Source organism: Carassius auratus, chromosome 33, assembly GCF_003368295.1.
Source record: "Carassius auratus strain Wakin chromosome 33, ASM336829v1, whole genome shotgun sequence".
Lineage (NCBI taxonomy): Eukaryota > Metazoa > Chordata > Actinopteri > Cypriniformes > Cyprinidae > Carassius > Carassius auratus.
Window position 1 is genome coordinate 2,549,480 of NC_039275.1, and position 22,285 is coordinate 2,571,764.

Consider the following 22,285-nt stretch of genomic DNA (forward strand, 5'->3'; position numbering starts at 1 on the left):
CTTTAAAATATTTAAATATTTAAAAACATTTTCTTTCATTAAATGACAAAAAAAATGACAAATTATACATATAATTGTCATAAAATATATAAGTAATTCTAAAATAGGCTTTATGTAAAGGGAAAAATCCTTATCACCAAAATGATAGAAGCAAATTATTTCTATGTTTGATTAAAGCATCTGTCAAATGCATGAATGTAAATGTAGATTTATGAATGGCAATCGGCTTTTCTGGCATAAAATAAATTATGATGGTCATCAAAACTTTATTTAATTCTGATTTACTATCTGCAGACATTTCCACAAATCTTCAGGAAACGCACGTAGTTTGTCTGCATTTGTGGTTTAAATGTGTTACTTAAGAGATCAATTTAAGGAGTAAGACGAGATCTCTTAAATATTTCCCGACTTGTCAAGTGAGTTTGTAACATGGGCTCCTCCCGCAAACAGATTTCCACACATAAAGAGAGGATTGTTTCAGTCACTTCACAGCTTTGTTATGTGAGGCCTTGTTAAAGCTGTCCACTCAGCTTTGATCTTCCAAGCTGTGACTTCTTTCACAACACTGTTCAAGCTGCTGGAGGATCAAGAAACCAGTGAAACGGCAGCAGCTGCTGGGATGTGTTATATAACTGAGGTGTGCATCAAACCAGCCAGCGCTGAATCACTGCTGGGCTTACTCTGATTCTGTCACATTTGAGCGCAGAAAAGTCCAGCAATGAGCGTTACTGCAGGACTGAATACTGAAAGACCCTGAAATCAAGTAAAAGAGCTGGATAGGGGTGTAAAGGATTGAGAAATCAGTACTTCAGTTTCTCTCTCTCTCTCTCTCTCTCTCTCACACACACACACACACCCACACAAGTACATGCACTTCTCTTTAAGTACTTAATTGATTTTTTTACTACCTGGTAATTTTGAGAAGAAGTGAATCATTATTGCACAAACCCCTCCAAATTATGTTTTTGCTTTCCTTTTTTTATATGGAATCCAATTTTTGGATCATTAAGAAGCATTATATATATATATATATATATATATATATATATATATATATATATATATATATATATATATATATATATATATATATATATATATAAAATGGTTCTTAATGAATCTATAATTGGATTCCACATAAAAAAAAGAATATGTGTGTGTGTGTGTATTTTAGGTTTATATTTGGTCCATTTTGTTTATAATTTAGTTCCAGTAAAATGTTTCTAAATTTTAATTCTATTTAATTTTCATTTTTACAAGTTTTCATTTTTTTGAAAGTCATTTTTATGCCTATTTCTAGGTCCATTATAGTTTTTTTTTCAGGTAATTTGAGTGGTTTAACCATTTTATTATTTATTTATTTATTTATTTTTAGGCTTATTTTTAGGTCCATTTTATTTTTTATTTCCAATTAATTATTTTAGTGCTTTAACATTAAACTTAGCTTCATGCAAAAATGTAATTGTTTTTATTTATTTACTTTTCATGTATTATTTATATTTTATTATATTTCAGCTTTATTTCAGGATTCAAAAATGTTTAAAATAATTTGTGGTCCATGAATAACCCTGATGTATATCCTTTGAATGAAAATTTGGAGGTAAAATGCACTAAATTGCAATGAAAATAACTTTACACCACAAAAACTCATTCTGGCTTATTTTTTCTTTGTATTTTGTATACGATGTTATTTTAATGCATGTATATGTTCATTGAGTGCTGTGTGCTTTTGATATAGTTGTTGAGTTTCACTCGTGTGTGTGTGTGTGTGTGTGTGTGTGTGTGTGCCGGATCCCTCCCTGCCCTGAAGGAAGTCAGAGGGGGAGGGTAACGCTCCCTGATCTCTCACAAAATGGAGTGAAGTGTCACGCCCAAACAAACATGCCTTCTGTGGGCTGAGCGAGAGAGAAAGAGAGAGCAAGTGGGAGGAGAGGAAGCCCTGCCAGCGCTGGAGGGAGTGGCCGGACGAGGGAATCACAAACTAAAAAGGCGTGCTGGGTCAGTCACACCTGACACACTGCACAAAACGAGAAGAGTGTCCCGAAATCCAGCAGCTACAGAGAGAGAAAACCAGAGGAGAAATGAAGGACACAGCCAAGAAAGGAAATGGAGAGAAGAGAACTATGGGTAAGAGTTGTACTGCTCTGATTCATTCCAGTCTGCTCCCTCTCTCAGCTTCTTCCTAATGCTTTCTCATTGCTTTGGATCAAGCTCTCTTTTGGTGTTTGTGTGAAAAGTTTCATGCCTACAGTGAGAAGCTGAACTCGTTACGTGCATTAAAACACGCTCGGCTTCTGAAGCTGATTCACTTCAGAACGGAACTTTCGCTCTCTCTCTGCAAAACAAATACCAAACTTCACCTTTGACCTCCTGAGATATTTGTCCTCCCACTCCTGCCTGTCTGCTGATTCACTTCTGTGTTCTTTCAGGCACCATCAGATTTTTTTAAATCTAACTTTATTTTGCAAGTTCCCTGGAAATCTGCAGATCTTTCATAAGCTCGATCAAGATGCTGTTCCAAGAGTATTATCCAACATCTGACTAGTTACTAGAAGCCAGTTATCTTGAAATCGAGTGACAGGTCCACACAGACTTTGTGTTCACAGAAAGATCAGATTTTTACAGAATCGAGATGCCCGTGATTTATAAAATTCTGCACATGCCCCAACAATACCATTTTTTTTTTTTTTTGATAAATGCATATGGGTCTGTTAATACTATAATCAAATTTGACCGCGGATGAAATGTTGGTTTTCAAAAGGTTCAGCTTTATATTTACTGTGACCTATATAAAGTACGTCTGACTCATAGCTAGAACAATAGACTGAAGTACGATGATGCATCTCATCCTGAAAGCCGCCGCGTCACAATCAAGAGCTGTTTGAGATTGTTTGAGATCTTGAGTTGTTGTTTTTTCCTCCTGAAGTCCGTACAGGTCTCAGAAACAGAAAGAGTGAGGGAGTGTGGTGTATTAGTGCTTGTGACAGCCTCTCATCCAGCGCCTGTTATCCGCTCTCATTAGCCCGGGGGAAGTTTGGAAGTTGTCTGGACAAGCTCATGCCGTATCAAGCCGAGTCTTGCTGTTATTAGAGATCTAAGACTTGCCTACAAATCCAACGAGAGAGACTCAAAGCTTTTGGATGAAAATGTGTGTGAAGTTTTATATAATTTCACTCCCATTCATCTGACTCACTATATCAGATGGTAATACTGTGGTACTTTGATAAACCCTTTACCAGTCAAACGTTTGGACACGTGAATGTCTTCGGTTCTCATGATCCCATCAAATCTAATGCCAAATGCTTAAAATGAATTTTATAGAGTAATATAAATTGTGATTCTGTATGAATATCTTTACAAAACTTTTTATTTTATTTTATTTTTTAACTTACTGGCATTTCCACCCAAAATTGTTTACGATACTTAAATCAAAAAGAAAAGATAAAAACACAAGATAAAAAGATCTCTGGCTTCTTTTTCTATAATCATTTTTTTATTTTATTTAGTTTTAATTAACAATTTTGTTTCCCAAGTAATTGTGTCTTGTTTTATGGATGTTAAGATATTTATACAGGAAGATTAAACAAATTCTTCAAAATGTGTTTTTTATTTCCCACTGTCACAAAAGCTAGTTTAGTTTAGTTTAAAACTAAAGTTTTACATTTTTCTTACCTTACTGGAATTCTTTTACAGTACTTAAACCAAAAAGAAAAGATAAAAAAAAAACAAGATAAACAAACAAACAAATCTCTGACCTCTTTTTGTAATAATCAAACATTATTTTGTTGTAATTAACAATTTTGTTTCCCAAGCAATTGTCTTGTTTTAAAGAAGTTAAGATATTTATAATGTAAGATAAAACAAATTCTTCAGAAGTTTTTATTTTTATTTTTTCTCTCACTGTGACGAAAGTTATTTTATACAAATAATAACTAAAAAAAAAAAAAAAAAAAAAAAAAAAAAGAGTATTTATACCTAGAATTGACTGACACTGATTACAATGGTAGTACATGATCACCATAATCATGTCATTTTAAGGTACATTGTAATGCTTTGGCAGCATGCCTAAAAAAATGGTAATACCATGGTGCTGTTGTGTAGTAGTTCTTATATGCAAAATCCTCTTTTTCAATTGCTTTCGTGACACTTTGACCGATTTCTCAACTCTCTTATGTAACTCCTGGTTTGGCTTGAAGCACATATTTGAGCTCAAACTGAAGAATCCACTCATATTTTACTCCCCTTCACTCTGCAGATGTCTCATGTTCAGCGAATGGGAAAGAAACGTCTGGAAGCAAAAAAGATGATGATGGGTCATTTCCAGTGAAGATTCAGGGTGCTGGTGTCGAACCCTTTGAGCTGCTGGTGAGCTTCCTTCACAGTCTTGGCATGGTCTAACCTCACTTATACTAGTCCGGTTTGTCTTGATCAGCAATGCAAATGTTTTCAAATATATCTGTCAACAGAACATCAAAACATGCAAAGCACGTGTCATCCTTTAATTTTAACACTCAGTCGTCTTTGCTGATAATGTATTCTCTGCAGGTTCATGGATTCTGGCTGGTCCAGGATGCCATCATGACTGTTTTGGGCCGAGAGGAGGTGGCACCACGCACGTCTATCGCTCTGGCCCTTTCAGGGGTGACCCTTGACCCCATGATGGAGCTCCAGGACATCAAGGGCTTCAAAGCTGGAGTCACTCTCCGTCTAGTGGAAGGTACACTGCAGACAACTGCATTTCTAAAAGACTGCATCATATTAAACCTGTTTTATACATGAGTATGAGGATATTTGGTGGGAAGTCCAGATAAAACTATATGTGTTTGGACTGTGGCTGTTGGTTTTTAGCTGGTTTTCCAACCTGGCTGAGCTGGAAAACTATCATGGACCATCTACCATGTTCTAGAATCCAGCTTGACCAATTAGAGACAGTTTTATGGTTTGGACAGCCACAGTAAAAACTGGAAATGGCAGGGAAAATGTGTGTTGTTTTTTTTTTATTAGTCTGAAGAAGTCATTAAAATGAATAAAATAGTTTGAATCATCAAAGTTTCTATGGTGAATATATATTCTAAAACAATTTATTGGCTAGATACTGCGCAGACTTACAGGTCAACTTGTTCACAAGTCATATATTCTATAAAATGTCTGTTTTGTGTTTGAATCTATTTGAGATTTAATGAATCAGTTGAACTGGGTCACAGACTCATTCTTGAATCTGTCTGCATTTTTATGTATCCACTAACAGTGGTATTTTATACCACAATGTTATTTATTCAAAAAAAAAAAAAAAATACTATAATTATACTATAATATACTATATACATAGTATTTAAGTCATATTTTAAATTAGCTTTTTTTAACTTTCATATATTTTAAATTTTCCCCCCTTTAATCTTTAGGATGTTTTTAAGATTTTAAAATGTTTTAGTGTGTACTTTTGTCATTTTATTTTATTTAAATTTTTTTTCGCTTTATTTATTTTTTTATTTTTTGTCAGTTTTCGTTACTTATTTAGTAATGTGTTTCCGTTAACTGCCTAAGTCAACGTGTCTAACTTTTGTTTAAGGATTTAAGTTGAAGTTCTTTTTATTTTATGAAATTAAATGAAAATGTTGTTTTTTTAATAGCTTTACTTTTAAATAACCATGGAGCTGATCTTCACTATGCGCAAGACGTGCAATTTCTACATAAAAATCTGTCAAATCATGTAATGTTAATGTTCTTGCACGAGACAAAAAAATGATATGAAAGCATACAGAGCTGTGAAAGAGATACTGTTTCTCATGCACTTTCTGTGAGCGCGATTCGAGACGGAGCGAAATATGGACAAATGCGTTTCATTAATTCGTTCATAATCACTTATACCCCCATATGCCCCGTTTTGTGTAGAGCCTCCAGAAGTCTAGGGTCGACACTGAATAACCATAACAACTCTGATCCAATACTTCAGTACCTTCATTCAATGATCATAAACCACTGGAAAATTCATGGAAATTCACTTGCTTAGAAAGTGTGGGAACCTTGTGGTTTTTGCTGGTCCAGGCTGATCATCCTGACCATTTGGCTGACAGTCCATCTTCACCAGTTCCTCTGATCCAAAACCAGTCTGACCACCTTAAGCGAGAATGACCCGCTGGTATCTGGTTTGTTGCGAGCCCTAGGTGGTTTACCAACCTAGCCAGGTTGGGCAGGTCAACCAATTCGCATCAGCTAGAAACCAACCATCATGCTCCGAAATGCAGCAACATTAGTGATCATTTCCACAGGGATCAGTGGGGGGTTTTTGCTCTACTGGTTTTGCAACTTTTTGATTTCATTGCAAGCCAGTGGATGAATCTTGTCTCTCTGTTAAGTGAGTCACATGGCACTCATTATAAGCAGTGTGGGAAAATAAATGATAGAATAGAAGATGTTATTGCTCACTAGATAAATCATAGTTTTACAAGATGAGACGCCTTAAAGTTCAGCAGATCAAGTGTTCGTGTGTGTGTTCTAGAGCCGTACTCGCCTCGATTGGCACAGGCTCATCTGGCACGTGTGCAGGAGATGCTGAAAGCTGTCGGGCCCCAAGATGCCTTGCTGGAGGGCCGTTCCCCCGCTGTACTGAACACACTCACACAAACATCAGGTAAGAAATACACTCCAGTACATTTAGTTGATAGTTCTGTTGATATAATTCTGTTGATCATTATGTCAACTTAATATTGTGTACCTCAAATTTCTATATTTATTATAATTTTTTTTTTTATAGTAGTAACTTAATGAAATTGTCTTGATAACTTTGAAACCTGACCAGTCCATTTCTAGTTCCCAGCATGCTTTGCATAGGAATATTATAAATATTTATTAATTATTATTCTTTTTTTTTTTTTTTTTTTTTTTTTTTTACATATTTTTAATTTTTTTACATTTTCAGTTTTCATTTTTATTTTAGTTTGTTTTAATAATCCTATTGTGACTTGCTTTTGTCATTTGTCATATTTCTATTTTAACTTTCAATTTTAGTAATTTTAGTACTAAACTTAATTTAGAGGCCAATGCAACATTTCTATGTAAGTTTTTCTTTTAATATTTTCAAATATTTATTTTTAATTTTAATTACAGAAAAAATAGTAGTTTTACTCTGTTAACAGTAAAAACTCTGAATATTTTAACAACATTATTTTTTATATTTTCAGTTTTCATTTTAATTTTATTTAGTTTTAATAACTTTATGTGCTTTTGTCATCTGGCATATTTCTATTTAACTTTAATGTAAGTGTTAGTTTTAGTAATTGTAGTTTTGTCACTTAGCAAAGGCAACACTTCTCATTTTCATTTAGGCTTTTTAAGTTTTTCATCTAATATTGTAAATTATTTCAGCTTTATTTAAATTACAGAAAAATATTTATAATAGTTTAGGTTACGTTAGTTAATGGTAACATCACTGTTCCAGTATCTTGATAATTTTCTGTCTTTGTGTGCAAATGTTGTCGTTAAATACATAAAAGTGCTTTTACTCAGTATTGCATTAATTCTTTGTTTAAGCTCATGGCAATGAAACTCTCTAATTCTGTTTATGTGTGTACTAGAAGCCCCTCCCATTCTGCAAACATCAAAAAACAAACGAGCCAATAGTAAGACAGAGCAGTCTGGTGAAGCCCCGCCCCCTCCTGCCTACATTCTGCCTGGAGCTTCTGAACTTCCTCCGTTGACGACCCTGCTGCCCACCATCACACACAGTGAAGTATGTCAAATACACACAAATGAACCATCCGACAGTTACCTTTGTTTTTCATTCTTAAACTGCTTCTCCTGTAGGCTCCCAGTTACCTGCTCGACCTGTCACTCAGCTGTTGGAACCCTCCCCCTGGTTTCCGGAAGCTGCAAGGTGACTTCATGTACATCAGTCTCCACACTCTGGAGGGCAAGCATTATGACATCACTTCCTGCCCACGTGGATTTTACCTGAACAGGTAAGACTCTCTGTATTACTGAATTCAGAAGCACTTACTCCCTATTTAACTTGACTCACTATTTAATTGCACCAAAACTAACAATGTACACAACACTGGAATAAAAAAGTAAATAACTATTCATTTTTAAGATCAATTAAGGTCATGCGACAAAAATGTAGCTAACTAATTTCTAAAATGTTGAAAATTTCATTTTGCATACAGTTTCACATATTATTTCTTAAATATACTAGGCATTACACAATATATACTAGATTTTTGCATAAAGAAAATTAAATCTAATTTAAACACACACACACATGTATATTATTTATTTATATATATATATCTGTGTGTGTGTGTGTGTGTTTGTATATATATGTGTATATATATGTATATGTATATATATAAATAATATACATGTGTGTGTGTGTTTAAATTAGATTTAATTTTCTTTATGCAAAAATCTAATAATATATTCAAATGATGTATTTCGTTTGTGGTGATTAATTAAAAAATATATTTAAATATATTTCAAAAACTGTATTGCAGTTTTTTTGTTAGTTTGTTTTTTAATGTACTGTATTGCAGTTGTGAGAATGAAAAAAGTAAATAAAAAAAGAAAAACATCTGGATACATTAAAGTAATGATTTTTTTTTTGTTCCATATTATTTGTGCAAAATAATTGTATTTGTAATTTTTCTTTTCATTTTTTTCACATATTGGGTTGTTGTCATGAGATTCACCCGATAATTTGTATATTTTTTTTTTTTTTTTTTTTTTTTTTTTTGACTAACGGACTGTTTTTGCAGTGTTAGATTCACAGAATGATAGATGTATTTTTGTGTTTCAGGTCGACTCTCGAAATGTTTGACCCTCGTCCTGCTCAGTCGACTCCAGTGTGCCACTGTCTGACCGACTTGCTGTCTCACATCAGCCCACAGTTCAAACACAACCTGAGCACACTGCGGCACAGGTGACCCTCACACACACACACACACACACACACACACACACACACTCTCACATCTCTCTCTCAGGATAGTTGATTGAGTGTGTCTCCGTCCACTCAGGCCATCTCTGCCGGCTGAGGAGACACTGTCCACTCCGTACCGCACAGTCAGCTGGCTGGGCATCTCCTCACTTCACTCACACAAGCCCAGCTTCAGCAGCCGCCTGGGTCTGGACCAGGACCTCAATGTGCAGGTACACACACCTGTCCCACACACACCTGTTTCAGTGCTCTAACTCAAAGATCTTTATTGACATGACTGGGTGACATATATTATTGCAATGAAGCATATAAATGCATTAATATCAGCAGTATAAAAAAACTGTAGTAATAAAAATAATCTAAAATAAATGATTGACTGTTTAATGTAAGTATTCATTAAAAAAAAATATATCAATAATATATATTTTTAAATAAGTTAAATAATTAAGTATATTATAAAAATAATTAAAAATGTAAATTTTTTGTAAATTATATTACATTCAGCCATAACCAAATGTCATAACTAAAGAAACAAAAACTTAATTGTGCTAAAATAGGTTTCAAATTGTATTAACAAATTTGATTATTGGTGTGTTTTTATGAGATTCACTCATATCTATATATTTATATCAATGTTAATATTTAAAAAAAATACATAAAATAAGTAAATTATATTAACATCAACAATTTTCTGTATTACAGTCAAAATCACTATTAAGAAAAAAGCCCTCAAGAGTAAAACCTATGAATGCACTACGGTAATGAGGATTTTTGTGGGAAAATGTGCATAATGTCACAATGCAAAGAAAACAAATCTTAAGGTTTGAGGAGGAGAGAAGTATTGGATTGTTTTCATGAGATGTAATTAATGAAAATGATAGTAACTTACTGTAAAATAACATAGTAACTGATAAATAACTTAATATTAAATATTATAAATTAATATTAACATTTACAAAAATTTGATAAGTTATATTAACACCAGCAAGATATTTGATATACTAATAATCACATAACTTGAAATGCAACAATTTGTAATTGTTCTATTTTTGATAGAGAAGTATTTGATAACGGTGAAATGGTTTTCTAAAAAAAATAATAATATTTTTTGTCTTGGTATTTGTAGCGGTGAAGATGTTTCTCAGTTTCTCTCAGATTGTGTCTTTGGACCTGTCTGTTCTCCTCTGCATGTGCTTTTGTCCACCTGTGTGTGTGTGTGTGTGTGTGTGTGTCTGTGTGTCATCTACATGTTCTGTTTTGTGTTTTAGGCTCCTGACTGGAATAAGGAGCTTCAAACAGCCAGAGATCTTCCTCAGAGGAGTCTGGAGGAGAGACTTCAGCGGGACCGAGCGTTACTCCAGGTCTGAGGCTGAGATATCCACACACTTCTGCTGTTTCCATATGAAGCTCATTATTACAACTACAGACTAAACTAAACCCTTACCCTTCTGTAGGTGAACAGTGCTTTTGTGTGGGCTGCTGCTCAGGCAGCAGAGAAGGTGATGGATGGCTTTGTCGACTCGATCAGCGGTTCTAACGGGGACCCGGTGTTCTTGTGTGGCGGTGTGTTCATGAGTAAGGCGGCACACGGAGACCAGTTGCTGGGAGGAGAACGGAGTTACAGAGCTGCTCAACGCCTCGAGCTGCAATGTGTTCAGGTTTACAGCGATCTGGATGGAGACCTCCAAAACCTGCACACCATCCCCACAGCGCTGGCCGACTACCGCGGCGTTCGGCTGTCCGCGCAGGGCCTGGCCCCAGGTATCCAGGGCTCCGAACAGGCCGAGGTTCCCAGTGGTCTTTTATACGGCTACAGCGCAGGGCCATCGGAAAATCCATCGAGACGGAAACTCCTACAGCTGCTGGCTCTTTCCGCAAAGGCTCTTTCTCTGCAAAGACATGCGGTTGTGGGGCCGACTGGGCATCAGTTGCCCCTCTTCACCTCTATAGATGCCCAGGGTATTCTGGGGGCTGATGGTCGGTATTACCTGCTGGATGTGTATCGTACTATGCCTGCTGATACTAACTTCCTGGTAGAGGATGGAGAAGAAGGAGCGGAAACGGAAGGAAGTTTTCCCAGACGGTACCCTCACGCTTTGTGTCGATTACGGCCGGAGCTAGTGAAGGCGTTTATTCAACACAAGTGAGTATTGACAGGTTTCCCAAGTGCTTTCATTGGTTGTTCAAACAGATAGCCCCGCCCCCTTATTTACATAATTGGTTGAGACGGTGTTTGTTTGTAGGAATGCTACAAGAAAATCAACAAAAAGTGAACTAAAACTGAAATAAAAAGAAACTAAACCTGAATAATAATATTTAAAATAGACAAAATTTAATACAAAAAAAAACTAACTGAAAAAAAATTTGTGCTGTCAAACGATTAATTGCACCCAAAATAAAAGATTTTGTTTACATAATTTGTGTTTATACTGTGTATATTTATTATGTATATTTAAATATAAATACATGCATGTTTATATTTCAGAAAAAAAGTTCACATATTAAATATATTTATATATAATATCATATCTATAATATAAATATATAAATGTAACTGCAAATATTTTCTAATTATATACTGTATGTGTGTATTTATGTATACATCATAAATGTACACAGAACACACACACATATATTATAAACAATAATATAAAAAAATTATATATAATATAAACAAGAACTTTAATTTTGGATGTGATTAATCGCGATTAATTATTTGACAGCACTAATAAAAATAAAAGCTATACTTATATATAAATAATACTAAAATAACACTGCTTTCTGTTTTGACAATGAATCAGTTTTCATGTTGCTAAAAATCAATATTTAGGAAAATTATTTGTATATTATTTGCTTGCACATTCAGCACAGGTGAGTTTTGACAGGTTTCCCAAATCTTTCCATTGGTCGATTAAACTTATAGCCCCGCCCCAAAATCACACCATTGGTAGAGCCACTGTTGCCTTGTTTAGGTGTTCAAACTAAATATTATAGCAAAATAGTATTACAAAAAAAAGTATTTGTATGTAAATTGCAGCAGTGCAAAATGCATTGAGTTGCATGTCATGAGCAAGCAACAATTATTAATGCATGAATCAAGCACACAGAAAGTCTTTTCTTTTTTCCCCACACAGTCTCATTATGTATATGTATAATTCTGCATATTAAACTGGGATACAAGAAGGTACTTCATTTACTTAGACACTTTAATTTTAGATGTTATGTTTGCTTACCTGTACATGAACATGATGTGTCTTGATGTTTCAGACATGCCGAGTTCTCACAGCGAGTGAAGGCTCACATGGAGGAGAACGGAGGGCTGGAAGAGTGCATGAACTCCGGTGAGAAGTGTTCATTTTCTGTCGTGGGATGCTGAGATGAATTTGTTTAACAGGAATAATCATATGTGTTTATTTGTGTGTTGTCAGCTGATTCTCGGAACATAGACGCAGTAAGAAAAGCTTGCAAAGATGTCGGATCCCTCAGTGACATCATCTTTGAGATGCGTTTCAACCCTAATGTCTTCTCCCCAGGTCAGGAAAATACCTGTACCTATCTGTCATAATGCATACTGGGATTGACTTTTCTGTGTAGCATATATTGATTTAAGCCAAAGTTTTATTCCTGGTTGATGCATCACAAGCCATCACTAGATTTTGAAGCAGAGCTAATATCATCACATCCATCTTGAACAGAACACATTACGTTTGGCTTCTTTACAGCTATACATGAGAGTTTTTCCATGATTAGAGATTTTGTTCGAGACCTTAAGTATTGTTTTGTGTGTCTTGGGGCAGGTGTGGAGTTTCCCAGCTCAGAAAGTGACGCCGTGGAGTTGCAGAAGAAATTATTGAAGGAAGCTGCATCTTTTATCATAAACGACCGGATGCCAGAATTTGTGAGTGTATTTTGTGTTTTTATCCACTACTGCTCAAAAGTTTGGTCTACTGGAGAACATAAACTTTTCATAAACTTGAAAGGATGCATTAAATTGATCAAAAGTGACTGTTAAATTAAGAATATATCTATTCATCAAATAATCCTTAAAAAATGTATCACGGTTTCCATAAAAATATGAATCACCACATCTGTTTTCAACATTGATAATAATAATAAGAAATGTTTCTTGAGCAGCAAATCAGCATATCAGAATGATATCTGAAGATCATGTGACACTGAAGAAAATTCAGCTTTGATCACAGCAATAAATTACATTTTAAAACATCAAAATAGGAAACAGTTATTTGAAATGATATTTCACATTATTAATGTTTTTACTGTATTTTGATCAAACAAATGTGTGCTTTCAGATGAACGACTGCATTCATGGTGCTGACATACCAATGGACTGTGCTTCTTTACGACAAGCCCTCCATCAGAAAGGCATAAACCTGCGTTATCTAGGTCACCTGATCTCGTCCATCAACCAATCAGATCGCAAACACCAACTGCGACACATCACGGTGGGAACATGATTTTAAAATGCATTAAATCAGAGGAGATTTTAGGTTTGAGAAGCATTCGAATAGTATCTCACTGTTTCAGAGGTTGGCGTTTGCGGAGATTGTAGTGCGCTGTGCACAGCGGTTCTTCAGTGGCTACATTCAGGTATTTCTTTTCATGTAGTTAATCTGTTAAAATGTTATTTATGAAGGAATTATTCTTTCAAAAAAATGAAATTGTCTTCTGTGTCGTTTAGGGAGTGGAAACATCTAACCTGTCAGCAGCAGCGAGTCATTTCCTCTGCTGCTTACTAGTTCCTAACTTCAGTTCTGCATCAAATGGGGAGGAGTCTAAGAAGCGCTCCAGGAGGCGTGGCCGTGGAGGGGGCGGGGCTCCCGACAGCACCGCATGGACCGCACTCAGCGGGAATGAACTGTGGAGTCTGATCTGTCAGGATGCTGAAGAAACATACAGACTTAAAGAAGGACTAGGGTGAGCCAAGATCATCCGTTTCAAATACTTTAACCCTTACTCGTGTCCAGTACACCCTGTGGCTTCATAAAGGGATATGTTTTACAGGTCAAACGTGGATCATTTAGTAGAGCAGTACGGACTCCAGAAGATATCCCTGTTGAGAGAGATGTGCTTGAAGACTGGCATTCAGGTATTGTGTTGAACCGAACAATGGCTAAACTTTAAAGACCATACTAGAATATTACTATTTCTGCAATCTGGTTTGTCTTGAAGGAACTTTATATAAGGTAGGCTATTTTAGCAGGTTAATCTCTTAGGTTTATATGTAAAAAAGCTTTTGACTAACGACTGTTTTGTTTTGGTATTTACATTTATTTATTTTTTTATTACCAAGGCATCATGAAAAAAAAATATTTATCAACAAAGAACAAATGTACAGGCTTATTTTAGTAGGCCTACATATAACTAGGAATAAAAGGCACCAATTAAAACAAAAAAAGATGAAATAAGTAATAACGATAATTTAAATAAAATATGACATCTGCTAAATATATTGAATTCTTTCACAAAATATATTGAAAAGGCATGTTTGATCAGAGTCAGTCAGATTTATTTTTAATAAATGAATACTTTTATTTAACAAAGATTCATTAAATTGATCAAAAGTGACAGTTGAGACAGTAATAAATAATTTAGAATTTTCTGTTTTTCTAAGAATCCTAAAAAATTAAATGCATCATAGTTTCCAAAAAAAAAAGCACTGTTTTCAGCTCTGAAAATAATCAGAAATGTTTCTTGATTGGAAAATCAGTATATTATTGTGATTTCTGAAGATAATGTGACACTGAAGACTGGAGTAAGGATGCTGAAAATTCAGCTTTGATGATAGAAATAAACCAATTTTAAAATGTTTTCAAATGGAATAGTTATTTTAAATACCAATAATATTTAGCAATATTTACTCTATTTTTGATTAAATAAATTCAGCCTTGGTGAGCAAGAAGGGTAGTCTTTCCTTGACAGCGTTTGTGAGGATCTTGTAGGGTGAGGGTGCTGTGTAATAGTCGTAAAGAAACTCTTTCTCATCAGTGTGTTTGTGAATGTCCCACAGCTCCGCCTCAGGGAATACATTCTTGACAACCGTAGCAAAGCGGCTATCAATCCTGACGACGTGCTCAACATCCTCCCCATCATCAAGCACATAAGCATGACAACCAGCGACGCCACACGGATGTTCAGCGCAGCTCAGAACAGTCTTCAGAAAGGTATTCACGACGAGCCAGTGTGCAGTAACTGAGTCACGTGTTGACAACCTCGCCTGACCGTGTTTTCACCGTAGGGTTACTGGAGCAGGCGTACGAGCAGCTGAAGGAAGCGGCGTACATCTTCGGCCGCGTGTGTGATGATCTTCACCCTGAAGCCTGCCGTTGTCTCAGTCTGCTGGCCAGAGTGGCCTATGTACAGGGGCATCCTGCTGAGGTGTGTTTGTGTGTGAATTAATATAAAGCTTTTTGTATAATAGGACCTTTTAGGTCATTGTCAACATTTTTGATGTCATTAAAGATCAAAATGACTTTGAACAAATGTGTTCTTTGAACGAAATTGAGATTTATACAGCATCTGAAAGCTGAGTAAATAAGCTTTCCATTGATGTATGGTTTATTAGAATCTGACAATATTTACCAAGATGCAACTGTATGAGAAAAAATCTAAATACTGAGAAAATCACCTTTAAAGTTTGAATTCTTAGCAATGCATATTCCTAATCGGATATTAAGTTTTTAGGTAACACTTTAGAATAATGGTCCATTAGTTAATGTTAGTTAAATCATTAATTAACATGAACAAACATTGAACAATGCATGTATTACTGTATTTATTCATCTTTGTTAATGTTAGTTAATGAAAATAAAGTTATTAATTGTTAGTTCATGCTAATTCACAGTGCATTAACTAATGTTAACAAGCACAACTTTTGATTTGAATAATGCATAAGTAAATGTTGAAATTAACATCAACTAAGATTAATAAATGCTGTGAAAGGATTGTTCTTAGATCATGTTAACTAACATGAACTAATGGACCATTATTCTAAAGTGTTACCAGTTTTAATATATTTTCAGTTGGAAATTTACAAAATATCTTTATAGGAACATGATCTTTACTTAATATCATAATGATTTTTGGCATAAAAGAAAAATCTATAATTTTATAAAGTTCTAAGACTGTTCCCTGTTAGTTTGTCATGTGCTCAGTGTCTCTCTCGTGTGCTGTAGGCTCGTAGCGTGCAGCTGAGGGTCGTGATCATCAGTGAAAGGGTTCTAGGTTTCGATCACCCCAACACCATTCAGCAATACGTGAGTCACGCCCTCACAAAACCAAACAGACCTACTTTTTAAAATGCACAGCGATCTCCATTATCTGATGCAATTACTTCTTTTGTTCCAGGTGTTGTTGGCAGTGTATCTGTTGGCTGGAGGCGAAACCGCTCTGGCTCAGCGCTGCCTGTATCGTGCCAAAGTTCTCCTGCTGACGGTTCACGGAGCAGATCATCCTTACACTGCAGTCATTGATGTAAACATCATCAAACATGATCAAGTTATCACTGATAACAAATAGAAATATCAGTTTGAATCTCTTTTTCTCCCTCAGGCTTCTCTGGGCTTGGTTCTTCAGGGAGAGCAGTCATTACAGTATCTACAGAGCGCACTGAAACTCAACAGCTCCTTCAGAGGAGACTCAGACCTGACCACAGCTCTGATGTAAGCCAAGATGCTTTCATCATAGAAAGAAAATAGAGGGAGCTGTATAGTAATCATATAATAACCTGCTCAGATGCCACGAGCGCTAAGGCTCTGCTCCAAACCCTAGTAGGCTGCTTATATAGACGACTTTTAATCGTCAAAGAAGCACACTCAACATCCACTTCCAAAATGATACAACCTTATAAGATAGCATATTTTGCAAAAAAAAAAATACAAATACAGGATCACATATATACTTCATGCATAAGAAAATCTCATAATGCACTGCAATGAGCACCGTAAAAAAATAATACTCATCTTAAACGATGAAGAAAACAACTTTGAAATTGAAAATTAGAATAGAAATGGCCTTTTTTACAGCAATATTCATGCACTGTGTAGTCTTTTTTTTGTGTGTGTGTGTGTGTGTGTATTGTGTATTTTTTTTCATGACATAATATTATTACACTAACCCATTGCACACAATAAAACCGTAAAATAAAATACTACTATTAACAATGGAAAATTAATAAAAAGTTTGGTGACATTATAAAAATTTACCACCCAAATTTTTTTTACCGGTCATGAAACTCTTTTTGCAAAAACATGCTGTTATTACTACTTCTACAATAACTTAACATATTTAAAAAATTTTATAATCTTCCCGTTGGTGCTTTAAACCTCAGTTTAACCTATTAATTATAGTCTTTCAACATTACAGTATAACTGCATAAACTATACATTATATTCTCTAATTTTAAGATAAAAACATTTTATCAATTACTAGACCAGTCCAAGTCGCCATTCATGAAGAACGTATAAGTTTAGTCACTTCTAAGGTTCAGTTTTGGTGACTTTAAAGGTGACTGAGTATTTTGACACTGAGGCAGCTCATTAAGGTTTGGATCAGAGCCAAAGTATTCAAACTCATTTAAACGTATAATTATGTTAGCTGTCTGTTAACGTTGCTAGAGGTCATTTTGGTGGTTTGACAGGCATCATCTGCTGGCTCAGAGACTGTGTGTGGCTGGAGACTTCAGAGGAGGCATGAATCATGAAAAGGAAGCTCACAGCATCTTCCAGAGCAAGGTCAGATTTAGTGTTCTTCTGTTGAAGTTGTGCCTTGAATAAATGATCGTGTTCTGAGGGTGTTTATGTGGTGCAACAGTACGGAGAAGATCATCCTCAAACCAAATGCAGCTCTGATTTCCTGAGGAACATTACCCAGCAGGCCGTGCGTGTGGAACGATCCATTCGTCAGGGAGGCACGGAGCTTTGTGAGGCACTGCCTGAGGTAAGCACAGCTTGAAACCACTGTTTAATAGAGCCCAGATGAGAAGACTTGAAGGTTTGTGTTGAACATGAGCTGTGTTTTAGGGTTTGGTTCCCTCTCAGGACACCACGCTGGAGCAGCTCGCTCTGCTCAATGGCATACTGAAGACTTCATACAGGTAAGAGACTTTCAGGATTGTACTCCTTTGAAATTCTGAAAAAAAAATCAATAAAGAGAGAAACATCACACAAACATCATCACAAAATAATAATAAAAAATATTCTGAATAAAAGTATTTTACCTATATATATACAGTATATATATATATATATATATATATATATATATATATATATACAGTATATATATATATATATATATATATATATATATATATATATATATATATATGAAACAATGTATTGTTTGTTTATTATTTATATATATATAAATAAACAAACTCAAGTATTTATAAAAATATCATAATGTTTGAAAAATGCAATTGCAATATATATAACACACACACACACACATTTATCATTTCATTTTTATTTTTTATATATACACATATTTTTACATAATAAATATATAAAAAAATATTATTTCTGCATTATGGTAATCACAATTTGGAATGTAATTATTATTTTTTATATAACATTTTCAATCATTTATTCAAATAAAATTGTTGTCTGTTAGTGGGTGTTATTACTATTATTATTTATTATTACATTTTGAAAGCGTTCATAAGGCTAAATAAAAATAAACAAAAATAAACAACAACAAAAAAAACATCTGGGGAGCCGTGAATTTTGTGAATGATTTGCATTCAATTTTTGCAAAATTGTAGGTTCTGATTCTGTATATTGTGCATTTTCAATTTATGGAAACAGATGAATAAATCACTTGTTTTTGCTTAAGCACAAGAATGATGGAGTTCAAAGAGAAGCTGAAAGAGAGGAAAGCTGCAGAAGAGGCTGAAAAGGCTAAACTGGGGAACTCTGAATCCACCAGTCAGGTTACTGAGGAGGACACAGACACAAATGCAGAAAGTCAGTCATTGAAAACCAATGCTTGTGAGAAATCAGACCACTCAAACATGAATGGTCAGATCGAGTCCCATCTGCATAACGGAAACTGTGCCACAAAAAACGAAAGTGAGGAGGAGGAGCAACCACCAAACAGCACTAATGGTGTCTCCACTGAGAGCCAATCAAAATCAAGTAATGTTCTGATGTCAGTAAACGAAGCAGAGTCAGAATCAGCAGTGGTGAATGGAAAAGAGTGTGTTGTGAAGGATGAATCTGAGAAACAGGTTGAGACGGAGTGAGATAGATCCAGTGTTTGACACATGACTGTACGACCGTATCAAATCAGTGCCTTCACTAACAGCACGAGAGAGAAGATGAAGCCAAATGACAATCTCTTGAAGACATAGTTTTGAAGTCATTCAAATGTTTGAATAAAATAGTGTTATTTCTGTGAGTGAACCTTGGTTATGCAACCCTCATACTTTTGTACCTTTTTTATTTGGCAGTTTTCCATTAAAATAAAATCTATATATAAAATCATGAGATATAAACTGACTTTTTTTTTTTTTTTACCCAATTCTGAGTTTAAGTTTTTCTTCGAATTCTGAGTTTACGTCTAAATTTTTGTTTTATTTTTTGCTTTCTGCCACATAATTAAAAATAAAAATGGTAATTGCGCCTTTTTAATGTCACAATTCTGTTTTTTCCCCCTTGCCATTGCTAGTTATAACTATTAATGCATAAATTGAGGATTATGTATAATATGTTTTTTAATTCTTTATAAACAAACATGAATTTATAAAGGTGTAATGTAAGATTAAACTCAAGGATACATTTGAAAGGAAGCTGTAGTCTCTATCAAACTCTCTCTGAAGCATCCTAGGAAAACAATTAAACTCATGACGATCAAAATTGGTTAAATGTTCACACAGAAGTAGTAATACCGTTGAAATAACATCTATATGGCTTTTAATTATTTCAGTTAAATTTTTTTATTAACTAGCTGAAATAAAAGTGTAATTGTTTTTACATGTTTATTTTTTTAATCAATAATGTGTTTTATAACACCAGACTCCCACTGCTGTTGAATGCCATGAAAACTGTTGCCAATTATAATCATTTTTGGCAACGTCTGAAGCGTCCAGTTTCTCCACTGCAGGTTGTTATACAGAGCATCCCACATTGCATCAGTTAAAACAGGGTGGGTTGACAAACCACTCGTTTTCCCTCCTGTGAGGAACATAAAACTTGAAAACTTGACAGAAAAACGTGTCTTTTTATGTCGGTAGATGAGCGATGTGTGCACCTCATTTTCAGCCAACGCAGTGAAGCGGAGCTCCTTGAGGATGTCACACTCTGACACAGAAAACATAGGATCATACACACAACAACCGCCCACTGCAATCTGAGGAAAAGAAGAATATCTCTGTTTAATGGACAAATCATAGAAATCACACAAATGAAATGCATATACCTGGAGTGTCTCTAGAAGCAGTAACAACAGTGCAAGCTGGTTTCGGCAGATATACAAGAAGTAAAGTGACCTTGGAGTCTGAGAGCAGCCAGTGCTCCACACAAAGATCTGATCTCACCATCATTCAGCCCATCTGTGATTACATGAAGAAACTGAGACAGACAAAATCCAAAACACCTGAAGAATCTTACCTGCAAAACTACCTGAAAAACTGTGCGCAGGTTCACCAATCACAAAAGCTTTTAAACACAAAGGGTGGTGATTTGATTTAGTTAATAGAGGTTATCTATCAGTTATCTTCTATTCATGGCATTATGTTTGAAAGCATCCTCACTTTACTGCATTTGCCTAAAAATATTCACAGGTTTCTTCAAGTGTTTTGGAGACGTTGCCACTTTTTCTGGATTTAGTCTGTTTGTTCATGTAATCACAGACAGGCTGCGTAAATGGCTTAAAACATTTTTTTTGTTGGTGGAAAATACTATTGGCCTGAGACTTTTGCACAGTGCTGTATATGCATATATATCTTATTTATCAGTGATATCTAATGCTCTCTTCCTCTGTAGTTGGCTGTAAGGACTGTGAGCTTATGCATGTTTCAGCTTCACTCCTCTGTTCTTCCAGCAGTATATGTTCCTGATCCAGACATTTAGAAAGGCTGTGAAGCGGTAAAATGCAAACTAAACATGAAGGTATAAAGGTACTAAACATTTATAACCACACAGTTTTGAAGGATTGGACACTATAAATGTTCCTCAGTGTTTTGCTTTCCAACACACATATTTGAACATTCTTAACCCTCAGGTGTTGTTTGGTGATTTTAGACCAGAAAAAAAATTATTTTTTGAAATTTTAAAAATCGCCACTTAATTGGAATGGTACAAAATGAATGCTAAAACTGAGATTTCAAATCAACATTGCAAAAAAAAAAAATATATATATATATATATATATATATATATATATATATATATATATATATAAAAATGTGTTTTACAAGCCTTTTGTATAGAACTCTAATTTAGTCGCTAAATCATGGAATTGCAGATGTTTTTTTTTTTTTTTTACTCCCACCAGATTGCACTAATATGCATTAAAAAAATGCATTTTAAATGCATCTTCTCTATTTTATTATGAAATACTGCATAATTGAAAAGTTATATAAAATATTAGGGATTTTTTTAATTATAATTTTCAAAGATAATGTTTTTCTTCATAATTATTGCATAAATATTAATTAGTGTCGTGAAATTCTCTCAAAAAAATAAATATATATTACATTTTACTAACGTAAAGCGTTTTTTGTTTCTTGGTGACATTGTGGTGCATTTCCCGGTTTCACAAGATGAGGTCACCCATTTCCTCTTTTAAAGTAACCTTTAAGATCTGTCTGTCTGTCTGTCTGTCTGTGTCTATCTATCTATCTATCTATCTATCTATCTATCTATCTATCTATCTATCTATCTATCTATCTATCTATCTATCTATCTATCTATATATCTTTTTCATTAAATAATGCATATTGCTATTATGCTAATTTATTATTTTTAAAATAGTAGTAATAATAATAATAATAATAATGTTTGTTTTTTTTTTTTTTTTTTTTTTTTTTACTTTCTACATGTGACCTACATTTTCAGACTTGCTGTATACCAGAGCTCCTGTATACTGAACATTATGGTCTTGAACTAATGAATTAGATCTTGTTTGTTTGTTATCGGACTTCATCAAAGACATGAACACCGAGCTGATGCTGCACTCAGATGAGTTTGACTATTTTCAGGTTGGAGAGAATTCAGCCGTGACCTTCTGCCTCAAAGAACTGAGAGTGAGTGTCCAGCACCGCATGCTTTAAATACACAGCATAAGTGGGGAAGTTGTTTGTGTCCCCATGCAAGTATGCTTTATTTGATGTGT

The 22,285-nt window shown here is 34.6% G+C and overlaps 1 protein-coding gene across 2 annotated transcripts; it reads left to right on the plus strand.

The window, feature by feature from the left end:
- The first annotated feature begins 1,850 nt into the window (after positions 1–1,850).
- LOC113052721 (clustered mitochondria protein homolog) lies at positions 1,851–19,434 on the plus strand. 2 transcript variants are annotated; one of them, XM_026217138.1, is made up of 26 exons: positions 1,851–2,127; positions 4,256–4,365; positions 4,546–4,717; positions 6,500–6,631; positions 7,578–7,729; positions 7,804–7,958; positions 8,792–8,914; positions 9,012–9,144; positions 10,201–10,293; positions 10,387–11,075; positions 12,200–12,273; positions 12,361–12,465; positions 12,730–12,830; positions 13,243–13,395; positions 13,478–13,540; positions 13,632–13,867; positions 13,955–14,039; positions 14,961–15,114; positions 15,189–15,328; positions 16,126–16,206; positions 16,298–16,423; positions 16,502–16,611; positions 17,589–17,682; positions 17,762–17,887; positions 17,971–18,044; positions 18,785–19,434. In XM_026217138.1, the coding sequence occupies exons 1-26, from the start codon at positions 2,082–2,084 to the stop codon at positions 19,191–19,193; spliced, it is 3,936 nt and encodes a 1,311-aa protein (XP_026072923.1). In that variant the 5' UTR covers positions 1,851–2,081; the 3' UTR covers positions 19,194–19,434. The 2 variants fall into 2 exon arrangements, with proteins under 2 accessions (XP_026072923.1, XP_026072922.1); XM_026217137.1 differs by having other exon boundaries at positions 1,852–2,127; positions 7,575–7,729.
- The last annotated feature ends 2,851 nt before the right edge of the window (positions 19,435–22,285 follow it).

Bases quoted from the DNA above. Each gene is read 5' to 3' on its own strand.
- LOC113052721 (XM_026217137.1), top strand. From the start codon at position 2,082: ATGAAGGACACAGCCAAGAAAGGAAATGGAGAGAAGAGAACTATGG. The intron at 12,466-12,729 runs GTCAGGAAAATA...GTCTTGGGGCAG, and splicing joins CCCTAATGTCTTCTCCCCAG to GTGTGGAGTTTCCCAGCTCA. The intron at 12,831-13,242 runs GTGAGTGTATTT...GTGTGCTTTCAG, and splicing joins ACGACCGGATGCCAGAATTT to ATGAACGACTGCATTCATGG.